General features: G+C 42.6%; 1 protein-coding gene across 1 annotated transcript in view; it reads left to right on the top strand.

Annotated features, from left to right (window-relative positions):
* The window catches only part of carmil2 (capping protein regulator and myosin 1 linker 2), a 55,075-nt gene extending 34,647 nt beyond the window's left edge, over positions 1–20,428 (top strand). The window contains exons 32-41 of the mRNA XM_069686308.1: positions 4,200–4,303; positions 6,529–7,393; positions 7,783–7,887; positions 8,853–8,889; positions 9,601–9,669; positions 9,759–10,021; positions 12,257–12,392; positions 12,704–12,793; positions 14,504–14,617; positions 14,736–20,428. Of these exons, the coding sequence (XP_069542409.1) occupies positions 4,200–4,303; positions 6,529–7,393; positions 7,783–7,887; positions 8,853–8,889; positions 9,601–9,669; positions 9,759–10,021; positions 12,257–12,392; positions 12,704–12,793; positions 14,504–14,617; positions 14,736–15,268 (2,316 nt within the window). The 3' untranslated portion in view covers positions 15,269–20,428. The remainder of the gene's footprint in view (positions 1–4,199; positions 4,304–6,528; positions 7,394–7,782; positions 7,888–8,852; positions 8,890–9,600; positions 9,670–9,758; positions 10,022–12,256; positions 12,393–12,703; positions 12,794–14,503; positions 14,618–14,735) is intronic.
* Positions 20,429–21,814: the final 1,386 nt, after the last annotated feature.

Below are 21,814 nucleotides of genomic sequence, written 5' to 3'. Positions count from 1 at the left end.
ATGCTTTTATTAGAGACTCTGACAGGAAATGATTAAAGAGATGACAAATGGGGATGACATGCAACAGATACCCGGCTGGATGATAGTTTATGGCTGGCTTGACCCCTACAGCTACCATGGTTACAGGTGTTGTTCTTAATTAAAGAGTAATTAAAACCAACTGGCCATCATGTGACGCACACTGGCTAAAAAAGACTTTTTCCATGAACTCAAATTGTGATAGAGACACCCTTAAAGGGCCAGTTCGCTGATTTTCAACCTCAGTCCTATCATGCCATTATGGTAGGAAAAAAATGCAATTTGTCTCTGTGCCTTTGGAGGACGCTATCCGCTTCTCCAATGAGCCCTGGAAAACCTCCGCCAGACTACGTAAAATGCGTCAACTGGCGGAGGCCAGGGAGCTCGCTAAACTACACTTCCTCAGTCTAGGACGCCCGCCTCCGATGTCATGTCTCGTTCAAAATTGTCAGGTTTGAAATATAGACTGCAGACCTGAAGATTTTTTAAGTCGATCCACCGGTATATTCTCGCCGTATTTCTGTTTCTGTATTTCTGAGCCCTCAATGTCCCTCACTGGAAAACGGTAGTATTTCACTCCAGCGTCTCTCGCTGGGCTGTTCCTTTCAGAGGGAGGGGCGCAATGCACGCTGGGTGTACCACGGGCTGCTTCCCTGTACGGACAGTTAATTGGTCCTGTTTTGTTGCTGCTTGTTGTCTAATATTCAGCAGGATTGTTGCTTATGTAGACCAAGAGGTAAGGAATGAACAAGGTCCAGCAGCTGTATCAACTTTCAGAGAAGATGTATTAAATGGCAGGAGAGGAAACTTTTACCTATCAGGGGCGACAATCTATGATCCTGCAGATGCATGCAGTATTTCAAAGCTAATAGTGCACAGTAAAAGAACCAGTCAGTTTATCCCTTTGCCATATTTACATTTTGTCTTGTGTTTGTCGTATAAATCATAGTTTCATGACAAATTTACCACTGATTTCAAGATGGGTACCTTGACTGCTACCTCACATTCGCAGCAAATAAATGGAAACAAGCTTTTTCTCAAGTTCATATTAGAAGTAATTGCTACAAGAAGAACAATTTGCAGCTTTCTATGCATGGGTATTTGTGGACAGAAATTTCCCATGATGCATCTCAAAGACTCAGAGGTTGTCTTTGACAGTATTGCCCTCTTAGCTGTTTATATTTATGGTCCACTCGATATGTGAAGATAGCATGTTGCTAATTAGGACTGTAAGTATAACTGTCTTGCCTTGTCCTTTACCTCCTTTTTGTAAATGTCGTTTTCTGCATTTGAATAACAAAGAAACACAAAACATATTCAGTATAAAGGTAGAACTGTAAAAGAGAGCCATGGGTGTATCGGGGTCGACTAAAATATCTGAAAACACTCAGATATGAAGAGTCCTGATAAACATTTGTTGAACTGGTGCCGTCACAGATTAGTGTACAAGACTCGTTTCTGTGTGTTGCTACATATAGAAACAGACAGAACAGTGAAAGTGACTTTATGTAACAAGCTAGCAGAAGGCCTTGTATCCTCACAATAGCAGCTCCAGTAGGCTAATGTGTGTTTCTGCAGACTGTGCTTGACCCAGTTAGAATAATGCTTACACATGACAACCGTCCTGAACTGGAGCTCCTTATTGCTTCGTCCACAGCAGCCCGAGCATGTCCGTTTCAAATCCAGCAGCATGCCTTTAATATAACATTTACAGGGTGGTGAGTTATGGTAGAATAAACTTTTCAAGCTACGGACCCCTGAACTGACACAAATTAAACCACTAACATTTGATATTAATGAATGGTCCCACGGTTCCCTTTCTGTATTGAATGTTTTATTACAGAAAGTGTATGAAACCGATAATCAAAATAATCATACATCTTTCATTGTGTTACTTTCTAAAGGCATTAAAATATATAAGGACAGTGAAAATATGCTGCTTTGAACCCCTTTAACCCCCTCTAAGACTTTGAAACCATCGTGGTGAACAACATGGTGAACATCAGAGTCAGAGGAACAGCAGCTGAGTCTGGCAAAAGTATATTCACTGTTATTTGCCTCCTTATAGGGAACACTGGAGCTCATTTTCTGGATAACCCTTATTTATGTCCGTCCAATTTTCATAAAGAAGGAACATACAACCACTTGAAGTCCAGGATGAATCAGATTTGGAGGTCAAAGGTCAGGGTCACTGAGTACGCACCTGCATCCTGGTTATGATCAGGTTTTTTAAGTATCCTGGTTATGTGTTGTGCATGAAATCACCTTATCAAGGTTTCTTTGTTTGTCCAAAACATTGTGGCTGGTAAGAAATCAAATCACAGCCGCACACAGATGATAATTTACTTGGAAACTGTTACGATCATGTATAAAGGGATATACATTATCTGATATTCAATGTATTACGGAAAAGATCCAAACCAGCATTGCTGGGAATCAACACCGACACTGTAGCGCCAGACTAACGTGTGTGACACGTAAGCGTCATGGTAGCATCTATTTTACAATCTACACCGGCTGTGACTACGACAAAGACAACTTAGCAACCGACTTGTAGACTTATTTCTTAATTGTGCATACATTCTGTGTTTATGTAGTATGTAGATGTAGAATCAAATAAGAATGAATTAACAGGACTGGTAAACCCAGATGTTGAGGAAATAAACATATTCACTGCTCTTTCAAATTAACCTTGCCAGCTCATCTAGTCTATCAATAACTTCAAAAGGAAACTGAAATCAAAGTTGGCCAAAATGAAGAGACCACATTGTTTAACATGGATTCCTTGGTTGTGCACATGTATTTACAGAGCAGTCAATTGCTTTCTATGCTTCACTGACGCGCAGCAGCGTGGATAAATAGACTTGATGTGTAAAACGAATGGTGCAGAAGCAAAATTACTCATGTATTACGCCCGCCTCTCGTGCAGGTTACGCGGCTGCTGGAGATTGTAGGATTGAATAACATTGGAGCGATTCTGTCCCAACACACGTGTATCAAAAATACGCTTCACATATGTTGCCTGTGTAGATTCCCTGTAAGGCTGAAAACCTGCAATTGTGACCAGCTTCATTCACTCCCTACACGTCCTTCAGCCAGCAGAGTCGTGAGGCTCAGGGAGGCCACCTGTGCCTCGTTAGACACAGTGTGGAGCCTCAGTTAGGGGAGTTTTTCTGCTTTCAACAAAACTGAGTGAATAAAACAGGTTTTTCATAATCATGTTTTTTATTGTTGTTTTGATGTGTTTTGGCGTCCCACTTTGAAATAAAGCCTTCTTGTGTCGCTGGTTTGTGTTTTACTGTTGTTTCAGTGGAAGTGGTACTCTCTGGTTTTCCTTACCCCCTGCAATGGTTCAATCCAATCAGGGCGGAAGCAGGAGAGGTACAAAAGGTGACTGAGATGCTGACAGGGGGAAAGTTGGTTTGGAGCAGCTTGCCAGGAGGCTGTGTTATCTGCACTTGTTTTCAAGTTTATTTGCTTTTTATTAAGTTATCAGGGAATCTTGTTTTTTGCTCTTTTCTTGCTTTTTTGGTAAAAAAACAAACAAACACTTTTCTTGCACATATTTCTGCCTCCTGAGCCATTCTTCAAGAAACATCTGTTTCCACCACTAGTACTGAAAAGCCACACTGAAATCCATTTTTATGTAGGTTTACTATCTGTAATGCTACAGTCACACAATAACACAAACTAGACCAGAAACTTGTGCTTTCTGCAAGGAACAATTACTGTTTTTGTCAATGGAGTCTGGCGGCTTTGAAGAGGTGTGTCTAATCTTTGTAAAATAGTAAGTTGGTCCCGGGGTTAAAGCCACTATAGAGACAGCTCAAGTTGTCCAGGGGTACGATGAACGCACAAAGTTACTGTGAAATACAGAAGTGGAATAGCAGTTAGATATCTGAACTGAAGCAAACATGAAAAAATCTGTCTCACAACAATACTAAACATGAAGTCAGATTCAAACACACCGAGATTTACTGAGTTTGTTTTTGAATACAAACTATCTAATGCAAGGTTAAAAAAAAACATCTCACAATTACTCTCACACTTTTGTTTATCTGCCAATCACGCACACACACACACACACACACACACACACACACACACACACACACACACACACACACAAACAGTATTGCAAGCTGTACACACTGTATGTCATGTCTTGTTTTGTTTTACAGGAGCCTGTTTCAAAGGTAGAAAATGAGGCGAGTGAGGGGATGGGCCGAGTGGATGAAGGAGTAGAAGAGTTCTTCACTAAGAAAATCATCCCTGACTATGCACTGTGAGTTGCACCAACACATACACATTCTTACACACACACACACACACACACACACACACACACACACACATTTAGGTAGCAGTATACTAGGAATGAGACCTATCTAGGAAACAGGTTAGATATAATGATTTAGCAGATAGATATCAGTATGGAAATGTATTTCTGACTGACTAACAGTAAAAACAATCTAATGAACCTCCTTACCCTAAGTTCAGAGAGGAGCACACACAAACACACACACAGACCAGCAAATAGACTGCAGAAGAAGAAGATGAACTTGGCTACTGCTGTCACAAGTACTGCAGCGTTTCCTCCTCTCTGAATGTCGCGTCACTCTTCTCACCTGTGTTTAATACTCACAGTTAGAACAAACAGATTCAGCAGCTTTAATGTAAATAATTTTTTCTCCACCAAAAACATTCCACTAAACCAGTTCCTCCCATTATGGGCTTCACCCTCTTTACAAAATCTGCAACAGTTACTCCTTTAATATTCTTTTTCAAACACATTTAGGCAGAAGAAAAAAAACCATCATATTAGATATTATAATATTCAATTATGTTGCAGCTAGCAACAGGAAACTCACGGTTCATGGTAACACGACACGCTTACGAGCTTTAGAGAAGAACGAAGAGATTAGAGCAAACGATGGAAATATTTGTTGCAGTCTAAATGGTGAATCTACACAGAAGTTTAATACGGACAGCTGCTGCAGAATGCCTGTAGTCGGTGTTTTGGCAGGAGTTAAACAGGCCACTCTCACTCAGACCGCTATGAATCCTGATTATTAAAATGTTCACCAACTTCCCTCCATTTTTTATAGAAGTTGCTCTTTGTCTCACTCTCGATGCTTTAAAAGTTCGCCCTTGATATCTGTTGGTGAACCGAAGAAAACAAAGGCCGATGACTGCCGAGATAGAATTGTATTGTCCGTATGTGTTGACTGCATGGTGAATGTTTCTGTAGTGTTTGACAAACCCCGAGTCCCTCCGGTGTAACACCACAATAACACGTATCCCTCCTCTGACCTCTGTTCCCGACCTGTCTGCTGTTTCACTGCGCTGAACACAAAATAACTGCCAATTAGTATCTGTCAGTTAAAAGTAAATCAAAGCTGTTTATTTCTGGTTCCTCTCGCTGTAGTAAGCCAAATCTCAGCCAACATTTGCCGTGCTAGTTACCGTGGAGCTGCCACTCACCGGAGACAGATGGTCGCCCGCAAGTTGGTTTCCATCTGAGAAATCCCATCTAACAAGTCATCAAACTGGGCACTGGTCTGCCTCAAGTAGCTGGAGCAGGCAGTAAAGTTAATGCGCACACATTTCCTGGAGAAAGCGTTGGAATTAAGTGAGCATTGTGTGCACAGACACGTTTGTTTTTTTAAGTATCTTGGCTTTGGTTGAAGGCAGGGAAACAGCCCATGTGAAGAGCAAAGTAGGCTGAACGCATCGGCCAATATGTAATCCAATAACCCACTGGCTCTCATCAGATGACGATCTAACTTTTTATTAATCTCTGTCTATCTGAATGCAGATAAGAACCCGGCCAAAGATGCACTCTCTCTATTTAAATTTCATTCTCACGTTTCCTGTCAAGAGGCGGTCTTGTCCCCAATAATCAGATCATTTTTTCCAGTATTTGCTGTCTACCTCTGAAGCCATGAAATGTTATCCCCCTGAGGCTAAATCATTTTCAGATGATAGCCAATGATTGCAATGATTACTGCATATTTGAATCGCTGAAATCAAACAGTTATATCACTTGGAAGTCTGAATGAAACACCTTGGCTATCTGCTTTTAGATTACAGTGTGTCTTGGAGAGTTGAGTGAAGATTTCAGGTCAAAACTCAGTCAAGCTAATTTCACAAAGGTACGGCCTTTTGTAATTAAGGTATTTGTTGGATTGGCTGAAACTTTAAACTGACAATGCTGCTTTACAAAGCATCAGGGGGAACCATAAAAGTCTACAGACAATTAATACGTTATTTATTATCATGATCTGGCCAGTGTTTATGTAGATATCTTGCTCTGCTGACGTGTCAAGCTTGTCATCATGCCGGGCCTCCAGACGAGCGTAGCGTAGTATCACTGAGATGTTTTCCTCTGTGTTGTTTGCATGATCTTTGGTTGTGTACCTGAACTGAGCATGTGAGTCCTGTAGTGGTAGTCGTAGTACTGAGTGTCTCTTCTTGTGTGTTGCTCTTTCTGCTGTCTCCTCGCTGCAGAAAAGGCCGGTGGGAGGAGTCATACCCTGCCCAAGCCACTCCCTCAGAGTCAAGCTCCACCCCCTCAGCCTCAACCCCCTTTTCTTCTTCGTCTGACAATATCACCTCCTCTACTACCACCACCACTGTCACATCCCCCTCTGTCCCATCTACTGACACATCCTTTACTCCCACTGATGTATCCCCCCTCTCTACATCCTCCCCCACTCCCCCTGCCCCCTCCTCTGTCACCACCACCAACCCCACACTTCCCACCAAAAACATCAAGAAAAAGTTTGGCGACTTCTTTGCCTTCAAGAGAGCTCGAGCCGGCCGAGCCGCCAAGGCAGGAGGGGGAGAGGGAGGAGGAGAGGGGGTGAAGGTCAAAAGGACCTCCATCGCAGACCTCATCCGACCCCTCCGCGAGGCCAAAGAAAGGGAGAGAGAGAGGGAGAGGGAGAAGGGGAGATTGACAAGGTCAGTGGAGGATGCTAACGTTTCTAATGATGCCGCCACCACAGAAGGAACCGTTGCCACCGGCCACCATCTTGCAGGCGATGCGGGGGGAACGATGGCGCCTGCCAAGACTTTACCCACGATGACGCCTCCCAGTGAGACCACTCCCTCTTACCCCACCACCGCCACAAGCCCCGACCTCACCAACCTGGAGGAGGAGGCAGCTCCTGCCTCGCCAGATCACACCCCCAGCCCCGTGGTGACTCCCCCTCTGACGGAGCAGGAGATGAAGGAGGCGCCGTTTGGAGGGACTCCGTTTGGAGAGAGGAGACTGAAAGTGACCAAGAGGTCTCTGAGGGAGGGAAAGAGCCAGAGTCTCATTCTGCTGACAGGATTAGAGCCTGAGGACAAGGAGGACGCACACAGTAAGGTCAGTCTGAGTGTATAGTATATCATCATGTCATAGGAGAAGGGAAAGAAACAAGGATCTCAATTAGTGCCCTTTTACTTGTATCTACCTGAGTGTAGAGATGCTCTGAAGATAAGAAAGTCATGATTTCAATTTCTCACTATTAATTAAATTAATTAAAGTTTTATTAGTTCTTCTTGTTATAAGTAAAAGGCAACAAAATGTAAAACAGGTACGGAGGACTGAGCTGACTCTTTTAAATGCAGCGTGAGACAAATAATCTGTAAATATAAGTGATGACATCTCTCATCAGCAGCTCAAACCTTTAACACTCTGAGTGTAAGATCAGCCTGATGCTTTCTGCTGCTTTCACACTTCCTGTTTCTAAATGTTCTCCTGTCGTCTTCCAGAAACACGCGTCTGAGAGCACACCGAGTTTTGAACAGAGGCTTCAGGTGATGCTGCACAGAATGGGCGTGGTCAAAACGCCACCTGCGGACACCAAGGCAAGCCAGGTAGGACGGGTGAGTGCGTGCGTGAGTCCCACAGGTTGTTTTGCTTTCTCTTTGGGTTGAGCAGTCAGTTTATAGTGAACACTGAGCATGTGAGTCTCAACTGTACCATCATATGCTATGGTTTTCACCAAATAAACAACAGCAGGAACAAATCATTTTCATGTCAACCAATAATATTTCAGTCAAGCAAGGTTTATCTGTTTGCAATATAAGATTAACTATGTGTTATAATTGAGGTGCTGGTTGCTTGCTTTAACATTCCTTACAGCCCAGAACTGTCAGGCTTGACTTGTGACAGCTTTGCTAACTGATAAATACATAAATATATGCAGACAACTGTGGATGTTTTGTTCCACAAAATACAAACACAACTTTATAAATAGGTTTTCCAGCCTCCTGCAGAGTTTTCAGGAATGTTTAGTGCGACACTGACCTGCTGAGGTCATGATGGCAGCGTGCCACGTCTCTTACATGCTACTTTGAAGGCGACTCTCTGCTTCTTCAGTGGGCGTGTGCACACAGGTGTCCTGTTCAATGCCACAATCCTGTTCAGTGTGCTCACCTTCAGTTTGACCTTCAAATAACGTTGTTTAATTTCTGCCTTTCTGACCAACTGACTGCTCATGTGTCTTCGCCTGTCGGGCTTGTTCTTGTTATGTCACGGTGTTGTCAGATCTCAACAACTCCCTGGTATCATAACCAATCAGCAGGATGGACTTTTAATCCGTCCTTTTACTCGTGGAAAATATGTCTGCGTTTGAACTTAGTGTTCTGTGTGGAAATGTAGAGTTAATTCATTTTCTTGTAGAGTAGAGAGAAACCAGTCGATGTATTGTCCAGGGATGTATACATATAAAATTATATATAACATAATTTTCACTGAATTGTATATATTTTTGTCAGCATGAAGCATGTGATCTTTCTGATTAAGCTTTGTTTAATATTGTCCCATGTGTCCGTTGTAGAATAAAGATGAGGAGCTGAGAAAGGCCAACTCTGAAGGTAAGCGTGTGAAAAGTCTGGATGAATAAAACTCATCCGATCAATCATTTGTGTAAATTCTATCTATGTTAGTCTTGTCCTGCAGAGTTCAGGGCTATAAATAGTGATTTGAGTCAGCCCTTAACTATAAATTGAGCTTGAAATGTTTATATTCACACAAACATTAGCATGTTTAATCACAGTTCTTTCGTATCATCTAGTTTACAGTTGCTAAACTCATTCAGTTGTGCAGCCCCTCTTAAAGTGCATGTTGTGACTGATTAAAGTAGTGCAGACGTTTCCTACCCTTTTCGACACTGAATCTTTGAACTAGATTAATAATGAATAAGATCTCGTTTGGTGTTGCAGAAATAAAAGTGACTTCAGACGTGCCAGCTGGAGCCTAAAAGCTCAAACATGTTAAGGAGGAGAGATGTGAGATTTTGGAAGTTTATGAAACCAAACAAACTGTAAAAACACATTTTATTAAATGTCCTGCTGGTTTTCATTTGGTCAGTGTTTATGTGTATGTACAGTATAACTATGGAGACTTAAAATGTCCTGTCTTGTTTGAGCCAGTAAAATTAGCTTGAAGACTTCCTAATCACAGTTCTGTGACTTAATTAGAACAGCTTCAGGGGAGCCCAGTGTTCAGACTGTATTCATTACTGGTACAGCTCTGATTCACATTAACCCTCAGCTCTCCTAAAATTTACTATCTCTGTGCTTCAGGTGCTATCCTGGAAAAACCTCAACCACCTCCTACCTACCTGAAGCCCAGGACGATGTCCACATCATCAGGTATCACTGTTATCTACACCCACTCCTTGATCATAACAATTACAATACTCAAACTCACCCTTACTGTCTCTATAACGCTCCGTTTCCAGCGGATCCCAGGTATCCCATGAGAGTGCTGGATCCTATCCGACCGGACCCTCCCCTTTACCCGAAGCCCGCCGTCCCAGATCGCCCCATCGGCCCCCTGCCACCCAAACCTGCCATTGCCGCCAAGCCTCCCCTGCCCACCCCGGGTGGTCCTGCAGGAGGAGGAGCTCGTCCCTCCTCTGCTCCTCCATCCAGCAGCTCAGCAGAGAGAGTCCACCTCCGAGCGCTCACTCATGACGGCAGGACAGCGGAGACTACAGCACAGGTAACACACGCTTAGACACTCGCACTCAGGCAGAAAAATAATACGTGTGGGCTGACGTGGGCAGCCTGACATCCACTTGTGATAAGTGTCATAAAAAAGAGACAGTCGATCATATCCCAGTCACAGCAGAGAGACAAGTGACGATACCACAGCTACAGAAAACATGGCAAGCAGAGGCCAGTGTAAAAATGTCATAGAGTTTGGAGAAATGTATGTAGCCTACTGTATATCCAGAAGGAGGCAGAAATGCAACTTTAAAGCCCCCCTCCAGTGAAAATCAAGTGTTTCACCTTGTAAACATCTCATGTGCTACAAGACACATCAGGGACAACATCAGCAGTCATCTCCATGTCTGGGCCTGTCTGCTTTTAAACTGCAGTGCACCAAGGACAGGCTGAACAACACGTTTTCAGATTGGCAGGTTTGAGATGTCACAAACCTAAGGAGCCAATCCCGCTAATGGACGGGGCGCAGTATGCATATCATTATGTGTAACCTATGGCAACCACTTCGGCGATGCATGAGCCACCAGTAACCGTCATTTTTGCTAACTCACTACTGACTACTAACGTTAACGTTACTACTGCTAATTACTACATTACAAGCGAGCTAAGTTTCAACAAGTTGCCACTAAATGATGGCAGAGACGAGTTTTGTTTTCGCGATAAGGCTGGTTGGAAATTTGCATAGTGGGCGGGGCCTATGCAGATTGGTGAATTTTTAATGAGGGAGAAGGAGGAGATGCCTTGGGAGGATTTTTACAAGGTAATTAAACATATTTTTTTGGAAAAACACAATTTATTATTTCAAGCAGAGCGTTTTATATGTCTTAAAACATGACTGGAGCTGCTCTTTAAGGATGCCAACTGCCATGAGACTTCACAGAATAAGAAATAACTAACATGAAAGTACTCAGTTAGCATACCATGACGCAATGCCATGAATTTTGTAACTGCATTTAAGAGCTGTTTTCAGCAAAGAGCTCAAAGTTAAAAGTGTTACAGTCATTTTTTACAGCTGAATTATTAACCCTTTTTTCCCATTATACTTTCTGCATCACCTTTGTGTTGTGAGCCTGGTGTGGGTTCTCTTTGGCTTGTATATGTATATGAATACTTTTTGTTAAATTAGCAAAACTGCCAACTAATCGGTTGTTTATTAACTTCGTCTTTGCTTTAACCTCAAGATTTAAACTATGGGAGACCTCACACTTAATTGTAACTTTAACAGACATGATTTTGTAATTTTTTTATGATCATTGATTTACAAAAATATACTTCGATTTTTGCTAGGGGGGAATAATCCTGATTTGGGCTAAAAGGATAAGAGGCCGGGGTGCTGCTTTGGCTCAGTTGGTAGAGCAGACGCCCCATGTACAGGGGCTACAGCCCTCGACGCACTGATCACAGGTCTACCGATCATTTGGTGCATGTCTTCCCCCACTCTCTACTTCCCACATTCCCTGTCTCTCTTCAGCTGTCCTTTTAAATAAAGGCGAAAAAAATAGATTAGAGAGAGAAAAGAATAAGAGGCCTATTTTGGTTCACTTCTGTTGGAGAGAGAAACAGCTTGCAAAGGTCACAGAGCTACCTCCTGATAAACCACCACATGTATGGCGAAACATATATATAGGAGGCATATATATTGTAGTCTGTATTTGAAACTACAATATCAAATGAATCAATAAATAGAATTATGGTCTGGAAATCTTGGCCTCTGCTTATTTAACTTTAACTAGCACTGAGATTTACCTTAAATGTCTATTCTTATTACAGTATTTGCAGCAGTCCAACACACATTCAGACTCTACTTTCCTCACAATGCATGTGGTGAATTTATATAGGAGACATGTATAGCCTAGATATGCAGCACTGAAACACTCCTCTGATCCTGCATATTTATAACTTGTTTATTAACAGTGGCATTATGCAACTCTGGTAGTGGCGCCCTCTGTTGCATCACATTGGAAATACTTTGACAGTATTGTTTCTGATAAACAGTCAATACAATTATTGATGTTTTATTTATTTATTTATTTGTGTTGGACTTTCACTGGAGAGTTTCATCGTTTCAGGATCGTTTTCTGTCGTTCTTTCCAGCCTTTAGTCTAAAGTGGTGCTTAAGTTAAATCAGACATGGATGTAGAATTGTTCTCTGTTCTGACTTCATATAAACATCTCAGTTTTGACATAGCACTCATGTTGTCAACACCTCCCCCCCGATCTTCATCTGTAGAATGGAGGCCAGGAGGGTCCCCGGGGTGCAGCCCCAGCTCCGTCTCCCCGGAAGGAGCTGCTTCCTCCAGCCTCGTCTCCATGGAGGGGTCCCAGCGCACAGGATCGCTCCGAGAAAGCACAATCAGTGACAGACGGTACGCCTCACTAACCTCACTATTACACAGAATAATTCATCCACATCATGCTGAGTGAAGGTTATGAGCTCTTATGAGAGATCGGGTGATGTGTTTGTGATGGGAGCAGAAACAGTCAGCTGTTAACTCTGTGTGCAGAATAGGGTCAATGAGTCAAGGTGTGAAACCACTTAGGAAGAGAAAACCGTGAGAAAACATGAATAATACATGATTGTTTTACTTAGTCAGGTTGCACTCACTCAGGTTTGCTGATATGTGTGTGTGTGTGTGTGTGTGTGTGTGTGTGTGTGTGTGCTTTTGCATACTTTCAGAGAGTCTTCCTAAGCCACGCCAACACATCAAGCCCCTCCCACAGCGCCGAGCTGTGTCCGTCCACGAGGACACTCTGACCATGACACAAGGTAAGACTTTTTTAATGTAGTATAATTAAGACATCTAACATCTAATTCGTGGTAACATTTAGTATAAAAGGCAATAACAGGAAGGTAAGGAACAAAGTAACAGCAAATCTTTGTACCTTCAAAGCACAGTCCTGGGGAAAAGTTAAAGAAGTGATTCGGAGTTTAGTTAAACTTACAAACATTTTATGAGCTCAGCTTTTGGGCATATTTTTAAATGTCACTAATGTAGCTTTTAATATGAATGTGTTTCAATGTGTGAAGCAATTTTTTCACTCAGCTTGATAACATACAAAGTCAATGCAGATGCAATTTTTTACCAGGCAACTACTTGAGAGCCTTTCAGCACTGAGATTTTTCTGAGGTCCTAAAACTGCTTCAGAAATGGTCAATCCAAACTCTGTATAAAAAACAAGCACTTTAAAAGTTTCTTGTTTCATCCTGCAGACAGTCCTGAGAAAGCATACATTTGGACTTTGTACAATTCTGCATCATAAAGTTATTTCTGCACCTGTTTTATCTCTTTATTGTATTCATACAGCTGTAGGTAGCCAGGTTGAAGCCAACGTGTCACATGTACAGTTAAAGTGACCAGAGACAGATGGACAGGCTCTGGTGCTGAGACAAAATGATGATCGTTGGTCTAACATTTTAGAAATCCTGGCACTGATCTTAGCTAACAGGTCACCAAACTGCAGCAGTTTCGTAAATCCAGACACAGTTCCTGGAGAAGGTTATAAAAAAAACGATATAACAGAGACCTAGGGCCTCTACAGTTGCGATGAATAGAGCTGGCAAACACTATGGGGGTGTGACTCCGGTCAAAGAATCAGAGAGGCTTGAATGTTTCATCAAATAACCTACCTGTGGTATCTACAAGGAGATAAAGATACAAAGAAAAACACACATGAACAATCAGAAGCTCTCTCCACTCCAGTACACACACACACAGTTTACTGTATAAGCTGCTGGAGACTGAATTTCCCAGAGGGAGTCATCCCAAAGGGATCAATAAAGTTGAGTCTAAGTCTAAGTCTAAGTCTATAATACTACGGTCTCGGGCTACAATATTCCCCGCAGTACAGCACGGACAGCAGTCAAAATAGCTTGTAGTGTAGACAATTAGTAGCATTACAAAGTTAACAACATTTATATCAAATTATATCAGATTTACTGGCTGTGCATGAAAATAGGCTAAACACTTTGAGCACAATGATACAGACATGAGAGCATTTAAGCTAGCTATCATGACTGAGCAAACTTCCTGATGATGTCATGAGCCCAGCTCGACAGCCTTGGTTTTCAGACGTTTAAAAAAGGTGAATATTCGTGGGTTGTGTTTAACAAATGCTTATACTCACAAATGATCCAGTTGTCAGATTTACTCAAGGTGAAAATTTGAGCTGCTCCTGGTCTGAATACAGCATCAGACTGTGTCTTTCAATGTATGGTTGGCATTTGAATAAAACACAAGATACTTGTGCCCTAATGATGAGGATAAATGCTCAGTGAAGAAACCCTTCTCCTTGTGCCCTCATCACGACACCTCGGGGAGGCTCAACGGTTAGCTCTGGCATCCCAGAGCCACCCCCCCTCCATGATAGCTCTCACCGCCCATCAAAACCTTGTGCTAAACCTTGTGGCAATTTAAAGATACGTTTTTGGTCTTTCATACGTCTAATGCCCCCTTATCTTTGTCTTTGTCCCTCCCAGAGCTAAAGGCAGTTTTACAGCGGTCGCCCATCCGTTTCAGGGGCACCAGGGGGGACTTACCCACCTGCAAAGAAGATCCAGCCAGTGGGGAGGAAGCACAAAGAGCTCTGGAGGGTGAGAGAGGTGTTTATCGGTCATCATCATAACTTACTTTTTTACTTTTCCTACTGTCTTTATTTTCTGTGATGTAAACGTATTCTTCCATCTCTTCGTCTCTTCTCAATCCACCCAGCCAGTGACACAGGGAAACAGGCGGCAGAAGAGAAGAAGGACGCTCTCCAAAAGGACGAAGGGACGGTAGCTGAATCCAAGCAGCCCCCTCCTCCAGGAGAGGAGAAATCCCACCGCTCTTGGTGTCCCTCCTCTACAGCTCAGGCTCAGCATGAAGCACCAGTAGCCCGACTCTCCGGTCTGGCTGCAGGGCTCGACAAAGCCCCATCTGTCCTGCCGAGGCCTCCAGCACAAACCCAAACCCTGGAAAAGCCTCCTGTTACCCCCACATCCCAGAAAAGGAGTCCCTGCACTTCCCCCGCGTTTTCCCAAACTCTAGAAAAACTGCTGGTGTCCCCCCCACCTCAAGAAAAGACCCCCAGCACAAGCCCAGCTGCATCTAAATCCCCGGTAATGAGTCCTCTGTCTCACAAGGAGAAGAGCCCAGGCACAGTAGATCTGAGAAAGAGCACACATGAGAGGGGGGAGGCGGTCTCTAAACAGCACACAGTGAAGCCAGCAGACCAAAGAACTGAGCCCCCCCTGTCTGAATAACACACAGACTGACTCACCTGAGGAGACACCTGGGAGAGAGAGGAGGGGCGGGGTCTGGGAGGGTGTGTGAGGTCTGAGAGAAGCTTGAATGTTGGATCGTCCTGTAGGGAGCAGCTGCTTGTACAGCTAACATCTGCACTGCTGGTGTTTGGTCAAATTAATGCGAATAACGAGCCACAGTTCTGAATTTTCTATAACAACTAAACACATTTTATAACCTGTTTAAGGGCAAAAATCTGGAAAAAAAACATGTTTTTTCTTAACTTCCTGAGCCTTTGAGGAGTGCCCGATCACACCAACTGTTTCAGCTTGAGTGAGGCTCGAATTATTCCTTTAATATTCACACAAAACATCAGATGTGCAGAGTTAACTGTAGCTAGCTAGCAACAAACGCACCGACCATGTGTTTCTGGAGCATGTGTTAACAGTTCATCCTCTAACCAGGAACTCCATTCAGTTATTTTGCTACAAACTATAGACTGTATATAAAGAGTGGAGGTAGCTGCTGCGACATCATCCATTGGTTTGTGAGCAATGTGTTTGAAGCCAGAATGGTTTCTGGAGACAGAAATGAGCACACAAAAAACCCACTAACACACAGCTTTATTGCTTAATGGGAAAGGTTACAATCTGCATTCAGACCCGGGTCAAATGACTGCAGTAGACCCGGGTAATTATCGCCTCGTCGCTGATCGGCATTGATGGAAACACAAAACCCGTATTGACGCGCTAATCTCTGCCCCCTTTCCGGCGCGATGCTATGCTCCGTCAGTCGTTCTGCGACTCCTTGTCATCTCAGCAACAAATTCTGCCCGTCTCCATCGGAGCAGCGCTCGAATATCGTTCCAAATTTGTCTGCGCCGAGTTTGATGAACAGACTGAATGAGTTATAGATACAATAAAGACCTAACCACCGTAACATCTTCACTGTTTACTAACCTTGTCTCCGCGCGTGTTTGTGACGTCAGGTGATGACGCAGCAGAAAAGAGACTGACAGGAGTATACTCTACTGGCAATGGGAACAGAGACAATCGGCATCTATAAGCAGGTCATCCCGGGTCTGAAAAACCTGCGTTAACATGCTAAATTGAGGTGGGAAAGGGGTATTGGATGACGGGGTGGATACACTTAACTACCTATCTATCCTGGGTGGCCAGGCCTTAAGCCGGAGATATACTTGCTTTTAACTTTGCATGATGGTGACTGCCACGCGTTCCCTGCATCTGTTTAGAGCGTTGGCTGTGCACGTCCTCAAAAATTAACGCTCTGCATACGCGAGACGCAGTACTGTATGCAGATGAACGGTAGGGGCAGTGTAGAGACAGAGGGGGTGTGACAGGGTCAACACAGCAGCAGGGACAACAATGGCTGAAAGACAAGCTGATAGACCAAGTCTGTTATTATCCACATCTGTGTGATGTGTCATCACCACTGCACAGCAACAAACATGCCTGTCAAAATAGCTGACGACAGATCATTTCTATTTTAGAAGTCAACACGGAAACCTGGACGGAGGAAAAGTTTGGAGAAACGAAGTTGGGGCTATGCCGTCAGTGTGTACACAAACACTTAGAAGCTGACGCTTTTCTGCCATGATCTCAGAATAGTAACCTTCTCAAGTGTCGCCATGTCTGTTGTTTACATCCTACACACAGTAGTTGAGCCTGAGCTCTCTGGTGGTGTGCCCTCTAGAGGTATCCTCCAGTAACACGCGTAATACATAGAAAAGTATGTGAACAATTACGTTCATGACGCAGACGGTTGTGTATGCGAACACAAGGTTTAAAAGCAAGTACATCTTCTGCCTTAAGGCATGCTCTGCTTTATTGTCTGTTTTACTCTAAACACGTGACACATTGAGACACAATTGGACTTCTATTTGCAACCAGTGGAGTCGCCCCCTGCTGGACATTAGAAAAAAAGCAGGTTTAAGTCTTTTGAAAACCAAGAGGCTACATCCACTTCATTTATACAGTCTATGATCCAGACTCAGTATGTTCTCATATCTGTACATTCATCAACTGCAGTAATACATTTGCAGGATAGGGTGAATCTGCAGCCACTTACATCTTTGCATTAACTTATATGCAACCTCGCCGCCTATAAAAATCACTCTGCATTCAGTCTGAACACATCTGGCGGACTATTAACTGGCTTACAGCCAGTATCAGCTAATCAGAGCGCGTTACATGATGCTCTGTAAACCACGCCCACTGGAGGGGAAAACATTAGGTGCCACAATATTGAGCCAAGCGCTGAAATGCTAATCAAATCCTTGTTCTAGCTCAGACATTAGATTTCAAGATGTCAAAGGAATATCTTGGCGTTTACCAGAGAGGAAAGGTAGATCACAGAACCAATACTGTCTGTCTCAGTGTTGTTTATCCTTACCTTTTTTAATTGGAGAAAAGATCCCACTGAATGGTCAGAAGTTAAATACTTTAAGATGATTAACATCAACAAAGATCAAAACCAGGCCTTGCATAGCTTAGCCGCAAACAGTTTGTCTGGCCAAATATTAGTGTCAGCATCCCACAGTTTTCACTGTCTTCCTGCTTAAGTCTCGCATGTCTTATTACCTGTGTCCACGTTTGTCCTCTTTAAGGTCAGTGTTTCCTGTTCAGTTCTAATAACTAGTTTCTTTGTCCTTTACTTTGTTGGTAGTGCGTCCCACCACGCAGCAGCTTGTACACATTCTTCTGTTGTTCACTAGCAGAGCAAAGTGACGCGGAGGCACCTCAATGCAATACAAAGTCAATAGAGAGGCATCAACTGTTTCCCCTCCAGTGTGGGCGGGACCTAACTGCTTGGTGGCTGTGAAAACTTAATTGTACACTTTCCACAAAATGACGGCTCATTCAGCACAATGTTTTGACACATATCACCGTCTTATAAGAGTTATCATTATGATTTCTGTGGGGGGCTCTTTTGATTTTCTTTTCTTCTTCCAGAAGATTCTCATCAGATTTACATTACAAGAGATTTATCAACATTAAAACACATGAAGATTTAATCTGCATATTTTCAGACATTCAGGCTGAACTGCCTTTTTCTGGTTCTGTCAGCTATCTTTACATTACTGTGTTGTTTTTCTTGCATATATCAGTGATGTCAATCAAAGTTATCTATTTAGCAACATGTAAAGCCTCTTCCTACCTGGAGTGTCCTTCAAACTCTTTAACCCATTTCCTCTTAATTTACATCAGTGAGATTTATGATATCAACAAGTAAGAGTGGCATGCTCAGAGGGAGAAGCCTAAGTTACGATATGATATCCAACACGTAGCAGGACTTGGTAGTTGCTGTTGGCTCTTTAGGTTATTAAAGCCCCATTTCCACTGCAGGAATTTCCCTCGGGAACTAAGAACCTTTTGGGGGGATTTCCACCTCAGGAACCAGGGTCTAAATTAAGTTCTGGGGACATAATTGTCCCCCTAAAAGTCTCTTCTCAGGGAGTAGTACTTTCCAAATGTAAAGGGACTTTGGTGGGTTTGTAGAACACCAGGTTTGGGGAAACTTTTAGTTTTCTTAGAAGTAGTTCCTGGGACAAAAAGTTCTGAGTACTTCAGGTGGAAATCTGACTTTAGGAACTGAAGGGCCTTGTTGTGTGGTACGAACCTGAAGTCATGTCTGAGAAGGTGGCACATCATTACTAACAGTTAAATACCTTTTAGTCTCTCTATGTAGAGCTCAGGTGAGACTAAAGCCCTTTTTACACTGCAGTTACGCCTCAGCGCCGTAATGAGGCTCCGCCGTCATGCAGCCTTTGCCATTTTACATTGGACCAAGCAACAGTGAGTGTTTTCGCTTGCGTTCTGGCGCTGCGGAAGCAAAACGTGCACAAGGGGTAAAAAAACAGCGTGTGCTTCTAATACACTCACACGGCCGCTGCTCCGCCCCGCCAGCTCCGCCCCGCTATTTACACTGACGCCGTTTTGCCTCTGTTACTACCTCCGATGCCGGCTCAGAGGCGGAATGACTTCGCCCCGCCAGTCCGCCTCCGAGCGTTTTACATAGAAGACGAAACGTAACAGAGCAGTAATAATCCCACCTCTAACTGGCAGTGTAAAAGGGGCTTACGTGTCAGGGAAGAAGCTCACAAACTATAAACTGTTGTTAATAGACCCGGATCATTACATCTGTCATTCCGCTGTGCATGTTAGGTGTCAGCTGTGTCACTGCAGGACCTCAACTGTGCACAATAACAATTCCTTGTGATTGTTTTCTTATGAATTTGTTTATTTTTCCTGCATTAATGATGAATCAAGGAGGAATCAACGTTCCAGTTTGAATTTGCTCACGAGGACCCAACCGATAAATTCAAATGAAAGGGCTGCAGTTAGGTGATTATTCCTGCTAAAGCTATGCTAACAAAGGCTTTGACTCAAGACCTTAGACCTTCGAAATTTCAAATGTGGAGGCCAAATTGGAGGGTTGGACTAAGGCTAAGATTGAGTGACATAAAACTGAAGGTTTTGCCTTAATTTTAGATCTGTGGATTTTTTATGATACTTCCCACTTTTCCTACAAATTCCACTCGTACAACACAAAGGTTAAGATCTTGAAAATAACTTTTACAACTAAAGAAAATGACCAAACTTTCTGATTACTTCTTAAAATAGTCATATATTGAAAATGATTTTTTCTAGTCCCATTCCATGTTTAAACTTATTTTCTAAGATTTATTTTGCCTATTTAAGATGTTTTCACTTCCAGCCTTCTTTAATTTTCAGATTAACAGATGGGACACAAAAGCTCGGCATGTTTCTGCATTTGTCTGTGAAATCACATCAGTCTGTGACATTCATATCATCCAGGTTCAGTCACTCCATTAGACAACAGCAGGACCAGATCATACCCTAATATCAGACCAGTATATGATGAGCTAAAGTGTGAGATAACTATCAGTCTATCAAACTCTCAGGGTGGTTGTGGAGGACGGTGTGTGTGTTTGTAAGAGCAGACCTCGGTTCAGCAGCTGATCCTCCGTCTGATCCCGGGGCGAGGAGAATTTATTTTCTACCGTCATGTTTGTCTTTGCCTTGCACGCACAAAATATGTACAAAACTACAGAAAGCAAACAAAAACAAAGTTATGAACAGAGTGTAAATCCATACCTATACTTGTTAATAATTATTAAAATATGAGTTGTGTCAAAATTTTGTACTCTTGTTTTTATTGTGAGTCTGTTGTTTGAATGTCTCCTGCCTCCAGGGAGGGGCTGACGATGTCATGGTTACATTAGTTATGGCTTGAAACTCCAGATCAAAAGCAAAACGTTTGCTGGTTACATTTTGAACAGGACTGATGTGCTGACGTGCCACTTTAAAGACAGCTTACTGAATATGACATCAGCAGGTACTGTTATGTAGAGTTGAAACCCAATCGCTCTTTATGCTAAAATGTGAGGTAACCCTTTCAAATAGTTCCACTCCACCATAGTAAGGTGCTTAGAATAAATAAGGTTAAAATATGGCATCTTTTCTTTTTTTACAAAATAAAAGTACTGTATTTTAACTCAATCATTGTCCGGAGCTTTTAGCTGCATCTTGAGTTCTTTATTGGAGTTTGCTAAATTGTCGTGACAAAAGCTCTGCTAGTACAGCATGTTAATGAAGTGTGAAACTTCAGTCCTCGGATGACAGTCCTGTATGGGTTATATTAGGAAAAAGGTTACATGATGAAAACAGAAACAACTCCATGACAGCTGAGCAAACTCCCTCTGCTGATAGAGACAGTAAGATGTGGTTAAAAGCTGGACAGTGTAGCCCGCTTCCCAGGCGATTTGAAATAAATACACTTGATCATGGTTTTTGCATTTTTCTTATAAATTGCACTATATGTAGTTGTTTGCACATCCGAACAGGTCGACGCGACTTGTACACTTAAGGTCGCCAAAGACTCCTGGGGGAGCGGGAGGCTTTGTCTGCACTGAGACTGTCAAGATTAGATTTGCACATGTTAAATAAAATTATCAAAAAAGCTTGATAATCAAAAGTCTGTTCAACTATCAAAAAATATATTCATCTATACATGCACACATGTATGCACACATATATTTTTGACATACACTCACACATGCATGCAGAAATGCCTACATCCACATATTTAAATTGAACTAAAAGGGGTGTTTATTATAATAACTAAAGATAACTTTGATAAACTAAAATGAAAAAGAACTACAGGATGATTGCTTTAATTTTTGCCAATAACGATTTGCAATGAATCACTGTATTGTTTTGGTGTACGTGTGTGCGGGCCTAGGGGGCTCAGCCTTTAGATACAAGCTGCGGGGGGCTCCAAGGAAAAGGTTGGAAACCACTGCACTAAATGATCCAAACAGCCTTCAGGGAAACATCTCCTGATTCCTAAAGGAAAGGAAACAAGGTTGTAGTGACTTTTCTTAATGTTTCTCTACAGTGCTGCAGCACTGGACTGGGTCTGAGGCCACAACTTTTATTTTCATTGAGGTGAAGGCAGTTATGTTAGCTAATGTGCACTGAATATTTCAAATATTCAAATGCAATAGATGTCAATAATGTTGC

The sequence above is a fragment of the Semicossyphus pulcher genome, unplaced genomic scaffold (assembly GCF_022749685.1).
Source record: "Semicossyphus pulcher isolate SPU_LCO1_2020_fin unplaced genomic scaffold, fSemPul1.0.p SCAF_8, whole genome shotgun sequence".
Classification (NCBI taxonomy): domain Eukaryota; kingdom Metazoa; phylum Chordata; class Actinopteri; order Labriformes; family Labridae; genus Semicossyphus; species Semicossyphus pulcher.
Note: the sequence above shows the minus strand (reverse complement) of the source record. Positions and strands in the feature narration are given on the sequence as shown.